Source organism: Macrosteles quadrilineatus, unplaced genomic scaffold, assembly GCF_028750875.1.
Source record: "Macrosteles quadrilineatus isolate MER2022 unplaced genomic scaffold, UCM_ALF_1.0 Scaffold_7__1_contigs__length_78375512, whole genome shotgun sequence".
NCBI lineage: Eukaryota > Metazoa > Arthropoda > Insecta > Hemiptera > Cicadellidae > Macrosteles > Macrosteles quadrilineatus.
Window position 1 is genome coordinate 39,001,462 of NW_026542600.1, and position 15,840 is coordinate 39,017,301.

Sequence of the window (15,840 nt, forward strand, 5' to 3'; positions counted from 1 at the left end):
TTCAACCATAGAAAATTCACATTCAGAAGAAATTTATCTTGCTGGCTATTGTGCCAAGATGGGCTCTTTCCCATGTAGGGTATGCCTATCATTGCAACAATCCTTAAAACATTGTCGTAATTTGTCTCTGAGTCTATAAATTGCTAAACCAATTTCTGAATTTTAAATTACCTCCAGCTCTTCCATCATCTTGTTCCTTTAAATTAGATGTTAGAGAATACAACTGAACTAACCTTTGATCGTATCCAAGTGGGAAGACTCTCTTGTACTTCATTAGCCGAAAATCTTGAATCAACCAAAACTATGGCTCCCCAGTCATTTTGATGACGAATGCATCTACCCAGGGCCTGGTTAAGAGCTCTGAAAACAATTAAAAATTTAAAATCAGAAGTCTATTTCATAACACAAAGAAACTTAAAAATATTGCAAATTTCAAATCACAATACAGTACCATTAATGTCAAATTATTAAAAATTGCGGATTACCAAACGTCTTCTGAAATCAGACATTATTGCAAGACTAGCGAAAGTACCGCTAATTTGTATAGCATCAAATGGAAATATGGTCATGGTTCCATGTTTAATTGTGATTCCTTTTAGTTAAGCAGTGCTATAAATGCCAAAAGTAAATTAAAAGGAAACACCTTTGAATTAGATTGAGTGCAACCAACATCTGCTGCTTGCTCTCGACTCTGTTAATGGCTATCGACATCTGCAATTGCTCCCAACACTGTCAAACGTGCTAAAAAGGATTAAAACATAATTTTCTTTATTATCAGACCTTGAGATCGATTGGTAAAAGTGCTGGACCATGAGATGCCAGATTAACGGGATTTTACTGTAGTGTTTACAAACACTTTAAAACTCCCAGCACTAAAACAGCATAGAAAACCCCAATATTAAAAAAAGTAACAAGGAATATTTAATGGACCTGTCCTTATACTCAGCGTCCTTATACTCGCAGCGTTACCTCGATGTTATGTATGGAGCTGGCTTTACATCATGTATTAATAATCCAACAAGAGTTACACATAACTCAGAGAGCTGCATTGACCACATTTTTACAAATAATAAAAATATTAGCGATGTGAAATCTGCGATAATCAAAACATCGATAACCGATCACTTCATAACTGTTGTGTCAGCTGATATAAATGTCCGTAGATTAAATACAAATAGTGTAAACCGAAGCTTTGTATGTGTTGACTTGGGGGTCGCCAAACAACTGTTGAGCTGTCATGACTGGTCCTCTGTACTTGCTACTGAAGATGTCGATGAGGCGTGTGATGCATTTGTGCGACAGCTGCAGGATATCACACTCAAAGCAACATCAAATAAATATTTTTCTTCGAAAAATACTAAATTAAAACCTTGGATCACCGCTGGCCTTGTAAAATCAATTCGTGTGAGGGACAAGATTAGTAAACAACTAAAAAAACAACCATTTAATCAGGCCTTAAAAGATCATTTTTCAAGATATAGAAACATTTTAAATATGTCAATTAAAAGAGCAAAAGAAATGTATTACCAAAAAAAGATTGATGAGTCGAAAAATAATAATAGACTTTTATGGAAAAACTTAAATGAAATTATTGGAGTGAAAAAGAAAAATGATGAGTTTCCCATTAAGAGTTTCATTCCTGAGGATAGGTTTCCTGATCAGACAAGCATTGAACAAGTTTGCAATACTTTCAACGAGTATTATGTAAATGTAGGTGCCAACCTAGCCCGCGCTGTCCCGCCGGTACTTGAGCCAGTGATCAATGATGATGACTATACGACTGACACTGTCTTCCGGCTGTTGCCTGTCACGGAGGCGGAACTTGGTAGTGTTGTTATGAGCATAAGGGGTGGGTCTGCTCCTGGTGCTGATAAAATTCCAACAAAAATGATCAAAGATAACTTTATTGAACTAAAACAACCTCTTTTGCAAATAATTAACAACAGCTTACTCCAAGGTAAATTTCCCAGTATATTGAAAGTGGGAAAAGTCTTGCCTATATATAAAGGAGGAGAGAAAACACAATGTGTTAACTATAGACCAATTACTTTGGCTAGCGTCATTGCCAAGATAATAGAGAAGTGCGTTAGAATTCAGTTTGAAAACTACTTAATACAGTCTAATATTCTCTTTGATAAACAATTCGGCTTCCGCAAAGACAAAAATTTGAATGACAATCTTTACTCTCTAACTAACAGTATACATGAATCAATTAATAAAAACAAAAAACCTCTTTTAGTATTCATTGACTTGGCCAAGGCATTTGATACTGTTGACAGATCGCTGCTTCTGTACAAGCTAAGGTGTATAGGGGTAACTGGAACTGCTTATAATTGGTTTAAAAATTACCTTTCTAATCGTTCCCAAATAGTCTCCATTTTAGGAAAGAGTAGTACACAACAAAACATTGACTATGGAGTAATTCAAGGATCAAATTTGGGACCTCTTTTATTCTTAATATATATCAATAACCTTGGTAAAATTAATCTGGAAGCTGGCCAGATCTTCCTGTATGCCGACGACACCGCTCTTCTGTTTGAGGGCGATAGCTGGGAGGAGGTGTATCAAGGTGCGGAGCGGGGCTTACTCACCGTCAAGCGATGGTTCGATCAAAATAAACTCACTGTAAATATATCTAAAACTAAGTATATGCCAATCTCCCTCAGAGCTGACTACGACCCTAGAAACCTAGAATTAAAACTACATAGTTGTAGCGCTGGCAATGTGTGTGACAAGTGTGAAAGTATTGAATGTGTCAGTGAATTTAAATATTTAGGTGTGATATTTGATCGACGTTTAAAATGGTCTGGCCATATTAATCAAATCAGGGTCAAGCTACGTAAATTTATCTTTGTTTTTGCAAACCTATCAAATATTTTACCAATTAATTTGTTAAAGAATGTCTACTATGCTTATGTACAATCTGTTTTGCAATATGGAAATCTGGCCTGGGGTGGAGGATACAAAAGTATACTTGCACCAATAGAAATTATTCAAAAAAGAATAATCAAGATTGCACTCCACAAACCTATTCGATATCCCTCTGAAACAGTTTTTGATGAGTTCAAAGTACTTAATATTTCCCAGCTATATACTAGATCTTTAATAATATATATTTTTAAGAATAAACAATATATTTTTTGCCAACCAACTCACAACTATCCAACTAGATTTTCAGTTAATATTGGTATCCAATTGCCAAAAGTGAATAAATCGATAAATAAAACTTCTCCACAATACATTGCAAAAATAATGTTCTCAAAGTTACCTAATAGTTTAAAGTATCCCGAACCTTGCAGTTTGCAAACATATAAAAATCAAGTAGACAAATGGTTAGTGGAAACAGGCCGTGGCCAGATTGATTGTTATCTTGTGTCATTGTATTCGTAGTTTGCGTGTGCGTGTGCGTGTGTCGTCGATGATGTGCCTGTCTGTGTGAGTGGGAGAGTGAGTGAGTGAGAGAGTTGCATGAGAGAGAGAGGGAGAGAGAGAGTCGGCTCGCCGCTGGCCCACAGCCCCACAGGGACAGAGCAGTGACGGCCCTTTAGGGCTACCAGCCGCCTGTACAGGGCCTGTGGTAGTGAGTCGTTGCATGCGTTTTGTTTGTGTGTGAGTGTGTGTTGTTTGTGCGTGAGTGGGGGTAGAAGTTGTATGAATGGTTTCCAAGTACCAGTGTTTTTCACAGTATTATTAAATACAGTACCCTTAAATACCCTTTTTTTCTAGTTTTTTTATCATTTATTTATTATTATTAGATTTGTCTCTATCTTTACTCTTTTCAGATATTTCCATAATACTTTCGTTATCTGCTGTGGCTTCCTGGTAAAAATTTTTTTTTTCCTTTTTGGTAAAAATGTGTTATTAGTAGTTAGAGTAACAATTATTATTAAAACAATGTTAGATTATAATATGGATAGTCTGATAATAACTCGTTCCCCACGCACAGGTTTCGCCTATGTGGGGAAATTCCATTAATATTAAGAATACTGTTTTGTAATTTTTTGTTTATCATGGAATAAATGATGTTTGATTTGATTTTGATTTGACTCTTTAGATGAATTAAAAATGGCTATGGCTATATCTTAGTTTTAATTTATTTGACGCTATTCAGGTACAACTATGTATACCTAACCGATGAAAAAATATTCTTGACTATGACTATGAATATACTGATAACTCACAAGATGGTAAATGGTGAACGATTTCTATTGGATACTACAATCATCTTCAGAGCCCTATTTGCCTGTTGGGTATTAATTATATAGAGGGGAGCGAGCTGGTCCAGTGGTTGGAGCGTGGGACTTTGGTCTTGGGTTCAAATCCTGCCAAATAACCAATAGATTTTATCGAAGTAATAATGCCCCAACACCTAGGTCTAGTCTGAATTAATGTGAAAAAAATCTGGGCTGGTGCCTAGCGTCCTAGGACAAAAAAAATTAATTATTTAGAAACTCCCACCTGTATGCCTGAATGGTGTACCACTTATTACCGCTGAGGAGATTGCTGTCTTTTGTGGCCATACCATTATTGTACTTTATTTTCTCCTTAATTTCAAAGCTGAATTTGTTTTGGAAAGGGATTCCAACCTGGAAAAAAGTTACAACTTAAATGATTCCTGTCAAACTATGAAGTACTCAGTAATGTAACAGACTTAGACAACCATGGTATGATGTTGTGATATTTAGATTTCAGGGCCACCACTTAATTTTATTAGTATTATTATTAGCTTGAAATCGCCATACCTTTAAAATAATATGCTGTTCAACATATGATGTTACTAGAATTTTTCAAGTATTGACTATAGAAGCCTAACTACCTATTGAAAAAATCTTTTAATAATTTTTTTTATGTTAAAATAATATTGTATACAAAAGTAAAGCTTAAACTACAATGAATGTAAAGTTTTCATCAGAGTAGAGATATCTGTAGGCTATTTAAAAGAAAAATATAGGGCGTTCAAAATAGTACAACATTTTCTACGTAAGGAGCCGCAATTCTAAACCAATAAAAATAGTCAAATTCTGATTCTCCCAAAGTTTTTGTATTAAAATTACTTGAAAATTATGTATAATAAGGCATATGTTTGTATTTGACAATTGTGATATTTCAGCCAGTGAACTTCTGGTTATGGTACATTCTGTATTTAAAAATTTGTTTATAGTTTTTTTGGGCCTTGGGGGTTTGGTTTTGTAGGAAGTTTTTATTTCATCACTGTATGACCAACAGTTTGCCTGAAATCAATAGTAGACACATTTCGAGATTCACATTGTATACAAATTTTAACAATTGGTGTTTTTGACCTCTGGGACATCAAAATGGAATAGGAAATCGGACCTGAGACTATGTCTTAACCACTTACGGTAGCTTCTCCCCTATAGGGGAAATTCGCTAATAAAAACGTCAATTGTGCAGTACAGAAAATCGCTAGGAAATTGACAAGAAGAGTTTCCCTTCCTTTATTTAGCCCAAGTTTTCCATTTTAGACTTTTTAAGGTCCAGATATAAGAAAATTTCCTGTATTTAGAGATTGACAGCACTTGACTAGTTCATGCATATGAAATAAAAGACCTATTTGTACAAATCCATCACTAAAGACTAAAAGTGTTCAAAATGGACACAAATTGTGTTCAAACTTGGATCACATTTTCAAAATCTGGCTTTTCCACATATTACTCACAGCTATGACAACTCGGGCGCTCTCATCACTAAAGTCCACCCCTTCAGCAATCTTTCCCCGATATACTCCGAACAAGATTGCTCCTTTTGCCTGGTTCTGACGGGACTCATCGATTGTGTAATTGAAATCATCCATGACCGCGTTCATTTGGTCTCGCTCCTTCGGTTCAAAGAATATTTCTTTCACAGTTTCAAGCTCATCTAGTATTCCATTGCTTGTCCACCTGGAAACCAATAGAATTGCAGTGTACATTAAATTTGTGGTTAAATGGAAATAAAACTTTATAACTTACATAGGGATGAAATATATGTAAATTACCTTTCACGGAGTTTGGACAGTAATACGTAAGACGGGACAAAGCACAAAACTCCATGAGGGACAATCTTGGAAGTTTCAAGGACGATCCTACCAATTTCATCTTGATAGTAATACTCATGGATTACGTTGTATGTACCCTGGACAACACATCCTTTTGGTCCGTTAGAAATTGTAGACACATACAGCTGGAAAAATAATAATACCATAAATAATTAGTTAAAGATTGTTAACCAACGAAATTGTTAGATTAATATTGCATTGCGATTGGGTTGGAATGAAGAAAATAGAACGCAATAAAACACATAAAAGGGTTGCCTATCATAGCCTTGTCTGACCTCATAAGGTATAGAGAAGGAGGTGGCCAGAAAGGACAAGTCAATGAGGTGGCCAAGATAAGACTAGTCAATGAGGTGGCCAAGATAGGACAAGTCAATGTGGTGGCCAAGATAGGACAATTCAATGTGGTGGCCAAGATAGGACAAGTCAATGAGGTGGCCAAGATAGGACAAGTCAATGAGGTGGCCATGATAGGACAAGTTAATGAGGTGGCCAAGATAAGACTAGTCAATGAGGTGACCAAGATAGGACAAGTCAATGTGGTGGCCAAGATAGGACAAGTCAATGTGGTGGCCAAGATAGGACAAGTCAATGAGGTGGCCAAGATAGGACAAGCCAATGAGGTGGCGATAGGACAAGTCAATGTGGTGGCCAAGATAGGACAAGTCAATGTGGTGGCCAAGATAGAACAAGTCAATGTGGTGGCCAAGATAGGACAAGTCAATGAGGTGGCCAAGATAGGACAAGTCAATGGGGAGGCCAAGATAGGACAAGTCAATGTGGTGGCCAAGATAGGACAAGTCAATGTGGTGGCCAAGATAGGACAAGTCAATGAGGTGGCCAAGATAGAACAAGTCAATGTGGTGGCCAAGATAGGACAAGTCAATGAGGTGGCCAAGATAGGACAAGTCAATGTGGTGGCCAAGATAGGACAAGTCAATGTGGTGGCCAAGATAGGACAAGTCAATGAGGTGGCCAAGATAGGACAAGTCAATGAGGTGGCCAAGATAGGACAAGTCAATGAGGTGGCCAAGATAGGACAAGTCAATGTGGTGGCCAAGATAGGACAAGTCAATGTGGTGGCCAAGATAGGACAAGTCAATGAGGTGGCCAAGATAGGACAAGTCAATGAGGTGGCCAAGATAGGACAAGTCAATGAGGTGGCCAAGATAGAACAAGTCAATGTGGTGGCCAAGATAGGACAAGTCAATGAGGTGGCCAAGATAGGACAAGTCAATGTGGTGGCCAAGATAGAACAAGTCAATGTGGTGGCCAAGATAGGACAAGTCAATGAGGTGGCCAAGATAGAACAAGTCAATGTGGTGGCCAAGATAGGACAAGTCAATGAGGTGGCCAAGATAGTAAAAGTCAATGAGGTGGCCAAGATAGGACAAATCAATGTGGTGGCCAAGATAGGACAAGTCAATGTGGTGGCCAAGATAGGACAAGCCAATGTGTTGGCCAAGATAGGACAAGTCAATGTGGTGGCCGAGATAGGACAAGTCAATGAGGTGGCCAAGATAGTAAAAGTCAATGAGGTGGCCAAGATAGGACAAATCAATGTGGTGGCCAAGATAGGACAAGTCAATGTGGTGGCCAAGATAGGACAAGTCAATGTGGTGGCTTAGATAGGACAAGTCAATGTGGTGGCCGAGATAGGACAAGTCAATGTGGTGGCCAAGATAGGACTAGTCAATGAGGTGGCCAAGATTGAACTAGTCATTAGTCAATGAGGTGGCCAAGATAGAACTAGTCAATGAATTGGCCAAGATTTGACATTAAAGTATTTATTCACTCATAAAAACTTATTGGCGATATTGACATTAAATTTCATGATGGAGAAATAACTTTTTCCTACAGTTACCTAACAATGTACATGTTCTCTCACTGATTTGAGAAAGCAAAGTGGCCAATTCGCTCACCAGTGAGACAATGTTAACATTGTCTCACTCTAATTACTTTGTCTCACTCCAGATTTGCAACGTGAAGGCACGAAATAGTGAGCGCGTAACATGCAGGCAACGTCGTATGCGCGCGAAATACGTTGGTAGCACTGGCTGTTACCAGCTGGTCAGCTGTTGTACTGTTTTATTTGTCACTTCACATTAAATGTTATATTAAAAGTTCACTTCTGTGTAAAAATAGGTTATGTTTCTTCACAAATGTTTTTGTTTTATGGTAACTGTAGGAAAAGTCTAATGTGCAACTCGAGTTCAAAGTACAATTGCCTCACTCGAGAAACCATTCCTCACTCGCCTACGGCTCGTGAGTAAGGATTTCTCTCGAGTGAGTCAATTGCTCACTTTTCTCACTAGTTGCACAAATAACTATTTCCTACAGTTACCTAACAATGTACATGTTCTCTCACTGATTTGAGAAAGCAAAGTGGCCAATTCGCTCACCAGTGAGACAATGTTAACATTGTCTCACTCTAATTACTTTGTCTCACTCCAGATTTGCAACGTGAAGGCACGAAAAAGTGAGCGCGTAACATGCAGGCAACGTCGTATGCGCGCGAAATACGTTGGCAGCACTGGCTGTAAATCAGCTGGTCAGCTGTTGTACTGTTGTATTTGTCACTTCACATTAAATGTTATATTAAAAGTTCACTTCTGTGTAAAAATAGGTTATGTTTGTTCATGTTTCTTCACAAATGTTTTTGTTTTATGGTAACTGTAGGAAAAGTATAATGTGCAACTCGAGTTCAAAGAACAATTGCCTCACTCGAGAAACCATTCCTCACTCGCCTACGGCTCGTGAGTAAGGATTTCTCTCGAGTGAGTCAATTGCTCACTTTTCTCACTAGTTGCACAAATAACTATTTACCACACTAGGAAAATTCAGCCTTTTTTATACGTAATTTGATGACCAAAAAAGAAGAGTCATGCATTTCTCCAGTTGTTATTTTACTTGTAACATTCTAACGAAATAAATCAGTACATTGATGTTAAATTGCTTATCTATTTAGTTTGATAATAATCCAAGATAGGTTATATCCCTTTTAAATCTTGAAAGAATTGAAAAGTGTTTTTTTTTTACAAACATAAAATATTCTATACATACATAGCACCAAATTAAACTTTTAAAATAATGGCTAGTATTAATTGTCAATCGGCACTAACTTTACTTATTTTAACAGATGAAATCCATCATAATAAATATATATTTATTAATTAAACAGGAAAAATTTTTTTTTGCTAAGTCATGTAAGGATGGTAAATAAATAAAAAATATGTCCTATAAAATATAGCTATGCATAACAAAAATTAATGTATTGAAATAATAAAAATGCCTATGCCTAAAAAAGGTCAATGTTTTAAGTAGATACCCTATAATATAAATTTTGGAAATTAAAATTCTTTAATAAATATCTCATACACTGCCAGGCTTTCTTATCATTGGCCTAATGTACCAATATATTCTCCTTTATTCATTTTATGATTTAGTTTATATTTTATATTGTAGTAAAAACATTAATCACACAGCAAGCAAAATTCATGCACTTTTAATTTTCCTAGTTCTTGTCTACATCTCCAAATACTTACGTTTTCTGGTGGGACGACATGCTTTCCTCTGACAATATGTTTGAACTCGACTCCAAGTTCTGTGATAAATGAATCCAAAGGTGAGAGCGTCCCTGAGGCCAAGATGATTGTACGAGCCGATGACAGCTCCTTGAACACCAACGAGGGGTCCAAACACACAACTCGTAAACCTTAAACAAAACTTACTGTAGATTGTTAAGGAAGGTTCAGTTCTAATTTTGGATATTCTGGACCCTGCTGTGTTTTCCATTCATGGGAAATACAATTCAACTCCCAAACTGGAAAAGAATAATGAACTGTAACTTTTATCATAAATATTTAAAAATATAAATATCTCATGAGTTAGACCGTTAGACTCTTTTATTTTGATATGGTAGCTATATAATTCGTAAACACAAAACAATTTATAATTCAATATTTTATATACCCATGTTTTGCAACAGTTATAACAATTGTACAAAGTTTATACAATTCATAGATTCGTTCGTTGTATGTTTATTGTTTGGTATCATTCATATTTGTTCATATAATTTGTTCAGTTTAACTATATTGTTACATTTTGAGCTTGGTAGTTATTTACTTATTTTATCAATTCTATATTTTAATGTTGAACCTAGTTTAAAAGTATAATTTTGATATGTGATCATGCATTAGCTTTAAATTACTTTGGTAAAGAAAAATGTTATGTGCAAATAAAGAAAAGTCCCTCGCGTCGTGTCACACACAACCTAACCTCGTTTTTGTAAAATTATAGATTAAGCCATTTCAACCAGTTGTTTGAATACTCAATGAACATTGAGGTACAATGTTAAAATTATCATTAAGTCAATTGTTTTTATATTAGACATGAATCTAAAGCAGTGTATAGACCGGGACAGTAGTAGAGACGGCAAGTTGCTGGCTGCAAGAACTTGCCAGTTGCACTTACTGCATACTTTCCTTGTGTACAGGGGTACTTTCCTTTCCAGCGGCTAGTATTTACTGGCAGCAAGAAAACTCAAACCTGTTTGATTTTACTGGCCTGGTCGCGGCAAGTAGTGGGTCACGTGGGTGGTCACATGACCACAGGCGGCCAGAACTTTCCTGTCAAAACGTGTACTTGCCATCTACCTGCTGCCAGTAGAGCAGAGTGGCAAGAGAAATCAGAGTTGATCGTATTCATAGAAGTGACAGTGGGTTTGTTTAAAATGTCGGACAAGGGCCCTGCTGAGAAGAAAAAATCATTAAGTGGAGCTGTGTTGACATTGACATCACTAGGTTTTTAGAGATTTTTCAAAATTACGAACTATTGTGGAACATACATCATATTAACTATGCTGACAAAACTCTTCATGACAATCAGACATGCTCAACACAAATTAAATGCAAGTATCGACACCATTCACTCACTACTAAAAGCAGACTGGCTGCAAGTTCTTTCTTTGTCACTTGCCGATAGTACTTACCCGGTGTATAGGAAAACATATGGCAAGTGACATAATGGACAGTACTTGCAGCCAGCAAATTTCTGTCCCTACCGTCCCCGTCTATATGCTGCTTTAGACAATTTTGGTTTATTATGTTTCAAAACAAATTTAGTAAATCAATTAAAAATTCATATAGTTCTCAGGTTTGCTTCATGGGGGTATTTCTTATCTTATATTTAGCACTATGTAATAAATTTCATAATCAGTACTGACCATATTTCCACTCTCGTTCTCCTGAAGATGAGTTTCTTCGGTGTTTAGAGAACCAATTGTCCTGTAAAACAATAATTTGGGCATTGATTAATTTGAAAACAGATTAGAATTTCAAAACAATAGGCCTACTATTTAAGTACAAGGTGAGGCAATGAGTACTATAAAATTTATAAATAACACAGAATCTATAATTTTCACATTACTACAGGTTTAAAAAACACATCAAAGCACATGTAATCTTATTACCATTTTTTTCTGGATAAGCCATTATTTCATATCTTGAAAACAACTTCCTTCAAGCCTTCAAGTGACATCTTTGAAAATGTCAACATTCTTCGAGTCATTTGAAAAAACTGTTGAATACGCTTTCAAGCATTTCTTAAAGAGATCACTAGAACCTCTTCGGCGATTCTGTGCCTGAGTTCAAGACGGCATCTTATATCTTGTAGGGGAAGAAATTGAGATATTGATGCAAGATCCTTCCAAGAGATCTCATAGAAATTCAAAGTGCTAAGGACTGCTTCCTGGCGGACCTCTTTGGACTGAGTGACTGCGGCTCATACTCTCTCCACATTGGCTGGTGTGCTAACAGTTTTATGGCTTCCACCAATCTTTTTTGTGTTGGCGCCGTTCTTCTAAATAATGATACCCTGTTCCCTATAGTTGACTGACTCAGAACAGCCCCGCTTCGATCAAAATTGAAAAGCTTCCTAAACAATATAAGTGTTTTTAAAAGAATCATCATAAAAAAAATAAAAATGTGTTCACACCAAAAGCACGATGTTCAGGATTTCAAAACGCCATGTTTACTAAAATTCTATCGTTCAATTTTGTTTATGAGCAAAGCTTTTCACTCATTGTTGCAATATTAATCATCATGATTCTTGATTTGGTAGCAAAAATAAATTGTATAGTTCTCATTGCCCCATCCTGTGCAATTTAAATTGCAAACAGTGTAATAGCTAAAGAAGTTATCTCACACAACCCAACTTTTGAGCACTGTTCTGAGTTTACTCTACACTGTTCAACCTGTTTGTCTAAGTTATGGTTAAATTATTTTCACGATTGGGAATAAAATCATGTATTTTAAGTTATAATCAAAAATACTTTTTAACAAGTAATTTCAGAACTATTGTTCCCACATCAAAAACCAGATAATCATTAATCCAAACCATGGTGAATATGAAAATGGTACATCAGCACCATACACAACGGCTTCTTCAAATATGGTAGGAATTTTAAATATGCTCAAATAAATATAACTGCTATATTAACTGCATCACAAATAAATATATTTTTTAAAGATTACTCGTATATCATATGTTTTGTGGTGCTAAACCTCCAAAGTAATTTAGTCCAGTGCAATTAGGTTATGACCCAGACAAAATTGATAACAGGCTGAAAATTGGTGGAAATGTTCAAAACAATGTCCTAAGTGGCCCACACAAAGTCCCAAGAAATCCCAGTTGGGGAACGGCCGCCATCTTGAAAAAACTTCCGCCATCTTGGAAATTTAGATTTCTTGCTATATCTTTTGAAGTAAATGTCCGAAAGACCTTATTTATGTCTCAAATTAAACGTTTTGGACTTATGTATGAGGATAATATATAATTAAAGAGTTTATTATGTTCTAAGCATTCATTTTATTTATATTAACCTAAAAAATATCTATAATAATGATATAGATACGGTTATGTCCCCCCTTTTATACGAATTGTGGATATTTATAGTCATGCACGGTGGATGCGATGCTCCCTGGTGTGGATTAACGTCCGCACTAGTGAGTACTACGACTATCCGCAGTACTATCCTAATAATTAGACCAATTCGTTAATTACAAGGAAAAAATGTGGTTCGGATTCCACTATAAACTGTAGGTCCCTTAATTGCCATTTGCTGTATGGGATATTAATTAACATCTGTGTCTAAGGAACATGTCGGCCTTAGTCACTAACAAGACCACAAGATCGCGCCACTCATCCTACTCATCCTTCACTCATGTTTGGGTAAAATACGCTCATAGGGGCGTTTCCATCTTAAATAATTAATATAAATATACAAAATAAGCTTTTTCTATTTTTTTCGTAATGGACTTGTTTAAGCCATTAACCCTATTGCAATTTCTTGCACCCCACAATGCTTAGTCTTTGGAATTGGTTAAATATAAATATAATATCCAATTAACGATGATAAAGCTTTAAAGAGGAGACAACTAATATAGCTCATGCAATAGGTAATATTGCTGCAGCTATAGACCACGATTTTCATATTGCCCCTGCTGCTCGAGCTTCACAGACGGTATGGCTCGAAGTTGCCGTTAGACATTCTATCGTAGCTCGGAGTTTGCTCGACATACAAGAAGGTCGTCAATTATGAGACTTCGATAGCTGATAATGTCTTACCTTCAATAAATTACGGAACTTACGTTCAGTATGTTTTCAACAACGCGGATTACAACTTTAAAACACTTGATGGACATGGAACTCTTCACGCCATTGGTGGCATTGAGTGGATATCACCAGTCGAAATGTGTCAATGCAAATGCTCCTGTACCACGATCTACAATCCCAAAAGCAAAAAGTGTCCTTCTATCTCATGGCTTTCAGCCATTGACACCTTACCAACGTCTGCCTAAGCCTGGGACATCTTTCGTAGTGTTGGGAGTTGTCAGTATATCCCTTTCCAAACCAAAAATAGTTGTAGATGCTTGTCTTGCTGACACCCTATGGCTCATTAACTACCAACTGAGTAACAAACCAAGTCCAGGTTGGAATGGATTCATGGAAACAGTACAACAACCCTTATGGTCTTAATTGCACCACGATGCATGGATGTATTGATGCATGGAGGGTTTGCTATTTCATCTTTAACCAAAATGGCAGCCCGTCAAACATTATGGAAAATCAGTAGTAATATTGGTTCGTAATTGTAATGGCTACCATTTTGGACAGAGGAGAATACTCAAAGATTTTAAAATCATAAAATGAAACTTCCTGCTAAGGTTGCATGACCACCAAAAGGATTACTCTGTAATATTTACTTAGGAACAAATTAGAGGGAGGGAAATTAATTTTTATTGCACAAGAAAATTAATGTAATAGTAATGTCATAGTCATTAAACTTTTGACGGGCTACCATTTTAGATAGAGAAGAGATAGCAAATTCTGGTTTTCACCATTCTTTAAGTTTTTGTAAACACTTCAAGATGAGGTGTCACTTGAATAGGATTCACTTTAATATTTTTGAGTTACCTCCGAAATTCCCCCTTTTGAGGGACACTCAAAAATTTCAAAATTATTAAATGAAACTTCCTACTAAGATTGCAAGACCACCAAAAGGATATTTCTGTATATTTAATAAGAAAAATATTAGAGGGGGTGGTCTTGACTTGTTATTCTCCCCGTATTTAACCAATTCCAAAGACTAAGCATAGTAGGTTGCAAGAAATTTCGAAAGGGTTAATGGCTTTAAGAAGTCTATTAAGAACAAAAGAGAAAAAGCTTTAATTTGTAAATTTATATAATTATTATAGATATATTTTTAGGCTAATAATATAAATAATATTTATGCTTAGAACGTATTAAACTCTTTAATTATATATTACCCTCATACATGAGTTCAAAACGCTTAATTTGGGACATAAATAATGTCTTTGGGACAATTACTTCAAAAGATACTGCAAAAAATCTAAATTTCCAAGATGGCGGAAGTTTTTTCAAGATGGCGGCCGTTCCCCAACTGGGATTTCTTGGGACTTTGTGTGGGCCACTCAGGACATTGTTATGAACGTTTCCACCAATTTTCAGCCTGTTATCAATTTTGTCCGGGTCAAGGTCATTTTTTGTCTAATTGCACTGGACTAATTATGATTTGTTTATTTTACAAAACTAATACAAGTCTTTGTCTGCCTATTGGTATGAGTTTAATTTCTCAGGTTTATTTTTAAATGTGAATTCGCAGCGAAAGCAAACTACACGTTTCTACAACTGGGAAAGTGAATACTAATTAGTAATTCTGAAAAAAAACATAAATTTTAAACAACGTCTAAAACTACTTACCGGTAGTGTTTGCTTGAAGCCTACTTCCCTAACAAAGCAGGCTTGAAATTTCATCTTGTTTTCTGGCATGTAAAGATGCTTGAAGCAGCATTTTATCTCGGAACAAACTGTTTTGACTGTCCCACCCAGAGCTGCATTGGCCTCAGGATCTTCTGACTTTGCTTGTTCTATTCTATTCACATTTTCCTAAAAAATATTTTTTTAAACAGTCAAATATAAGAATTTTAAGCCTGCCTTTTGATTTAAAATTTAAAATTTTAGACCATGAGTCTTTTACTGGAATAATTATAAATATTTTGGAAATCTCTGTCTTGGCTAAAATTTAATACAGTAGTGGTATAACAAGCTTACAAAGAAAATTCACCACCCCATTAAAAACCGTACAAAAACAAGCTATGGACAAAGTTAAAAAGTTTTGAAATTGATTTACAACAGACAGATTATACTTTAGGATCAAAACTTAAACTATTCATAACAATTGTTCAAGACATTGCATCTTGATTCTG

At 35.9% G+C, this 15,840-nt stretch overlaps 1 protein-coding gene across 2 annotated transcripts in view; it reads right to left on the reverse strand.

The window, feature by feature from the left end:
- Positions 1-15,840, reverse strand: part of LOC128997973 (Fanconi anemia group J protein homolog) — a 45,575-nt gene that overhangs the window by 1,265 nt on the left and 28,470 nt on the right. For both annotated transcript variants that reach the window (XM_054423847.1, XM_054423848.1), the window contains 7 exons: positions 15,335-15,520; positions 11,277-11,337; positions 9,598-9,767; positions 5,996-6,180; positions 5,678-5,900; positions 4,459-4,586; positions 234-360 (listed from right to left, as the gene is read on the reverse strand). In XM_054423847.1, coding sequence (XP_054279822.1) covers positions 234-360; positions 4,459-4,586; positions 5,678-5,900; positions 5,996-6,180; positions 9,598-9,767; positions 11,277-11,337; positions 15,335-15,520 — 1,080 coding nt within the window. The remainder of the gene's footprint in view (positions 1-233; positions 361-4,458; positions 4,587-5,677; positions 5,901-5,995; positions 6,181-9,597; positions 9,768-11,276; positions 11,338-15,334; positions 15,521-15,840) is intronic.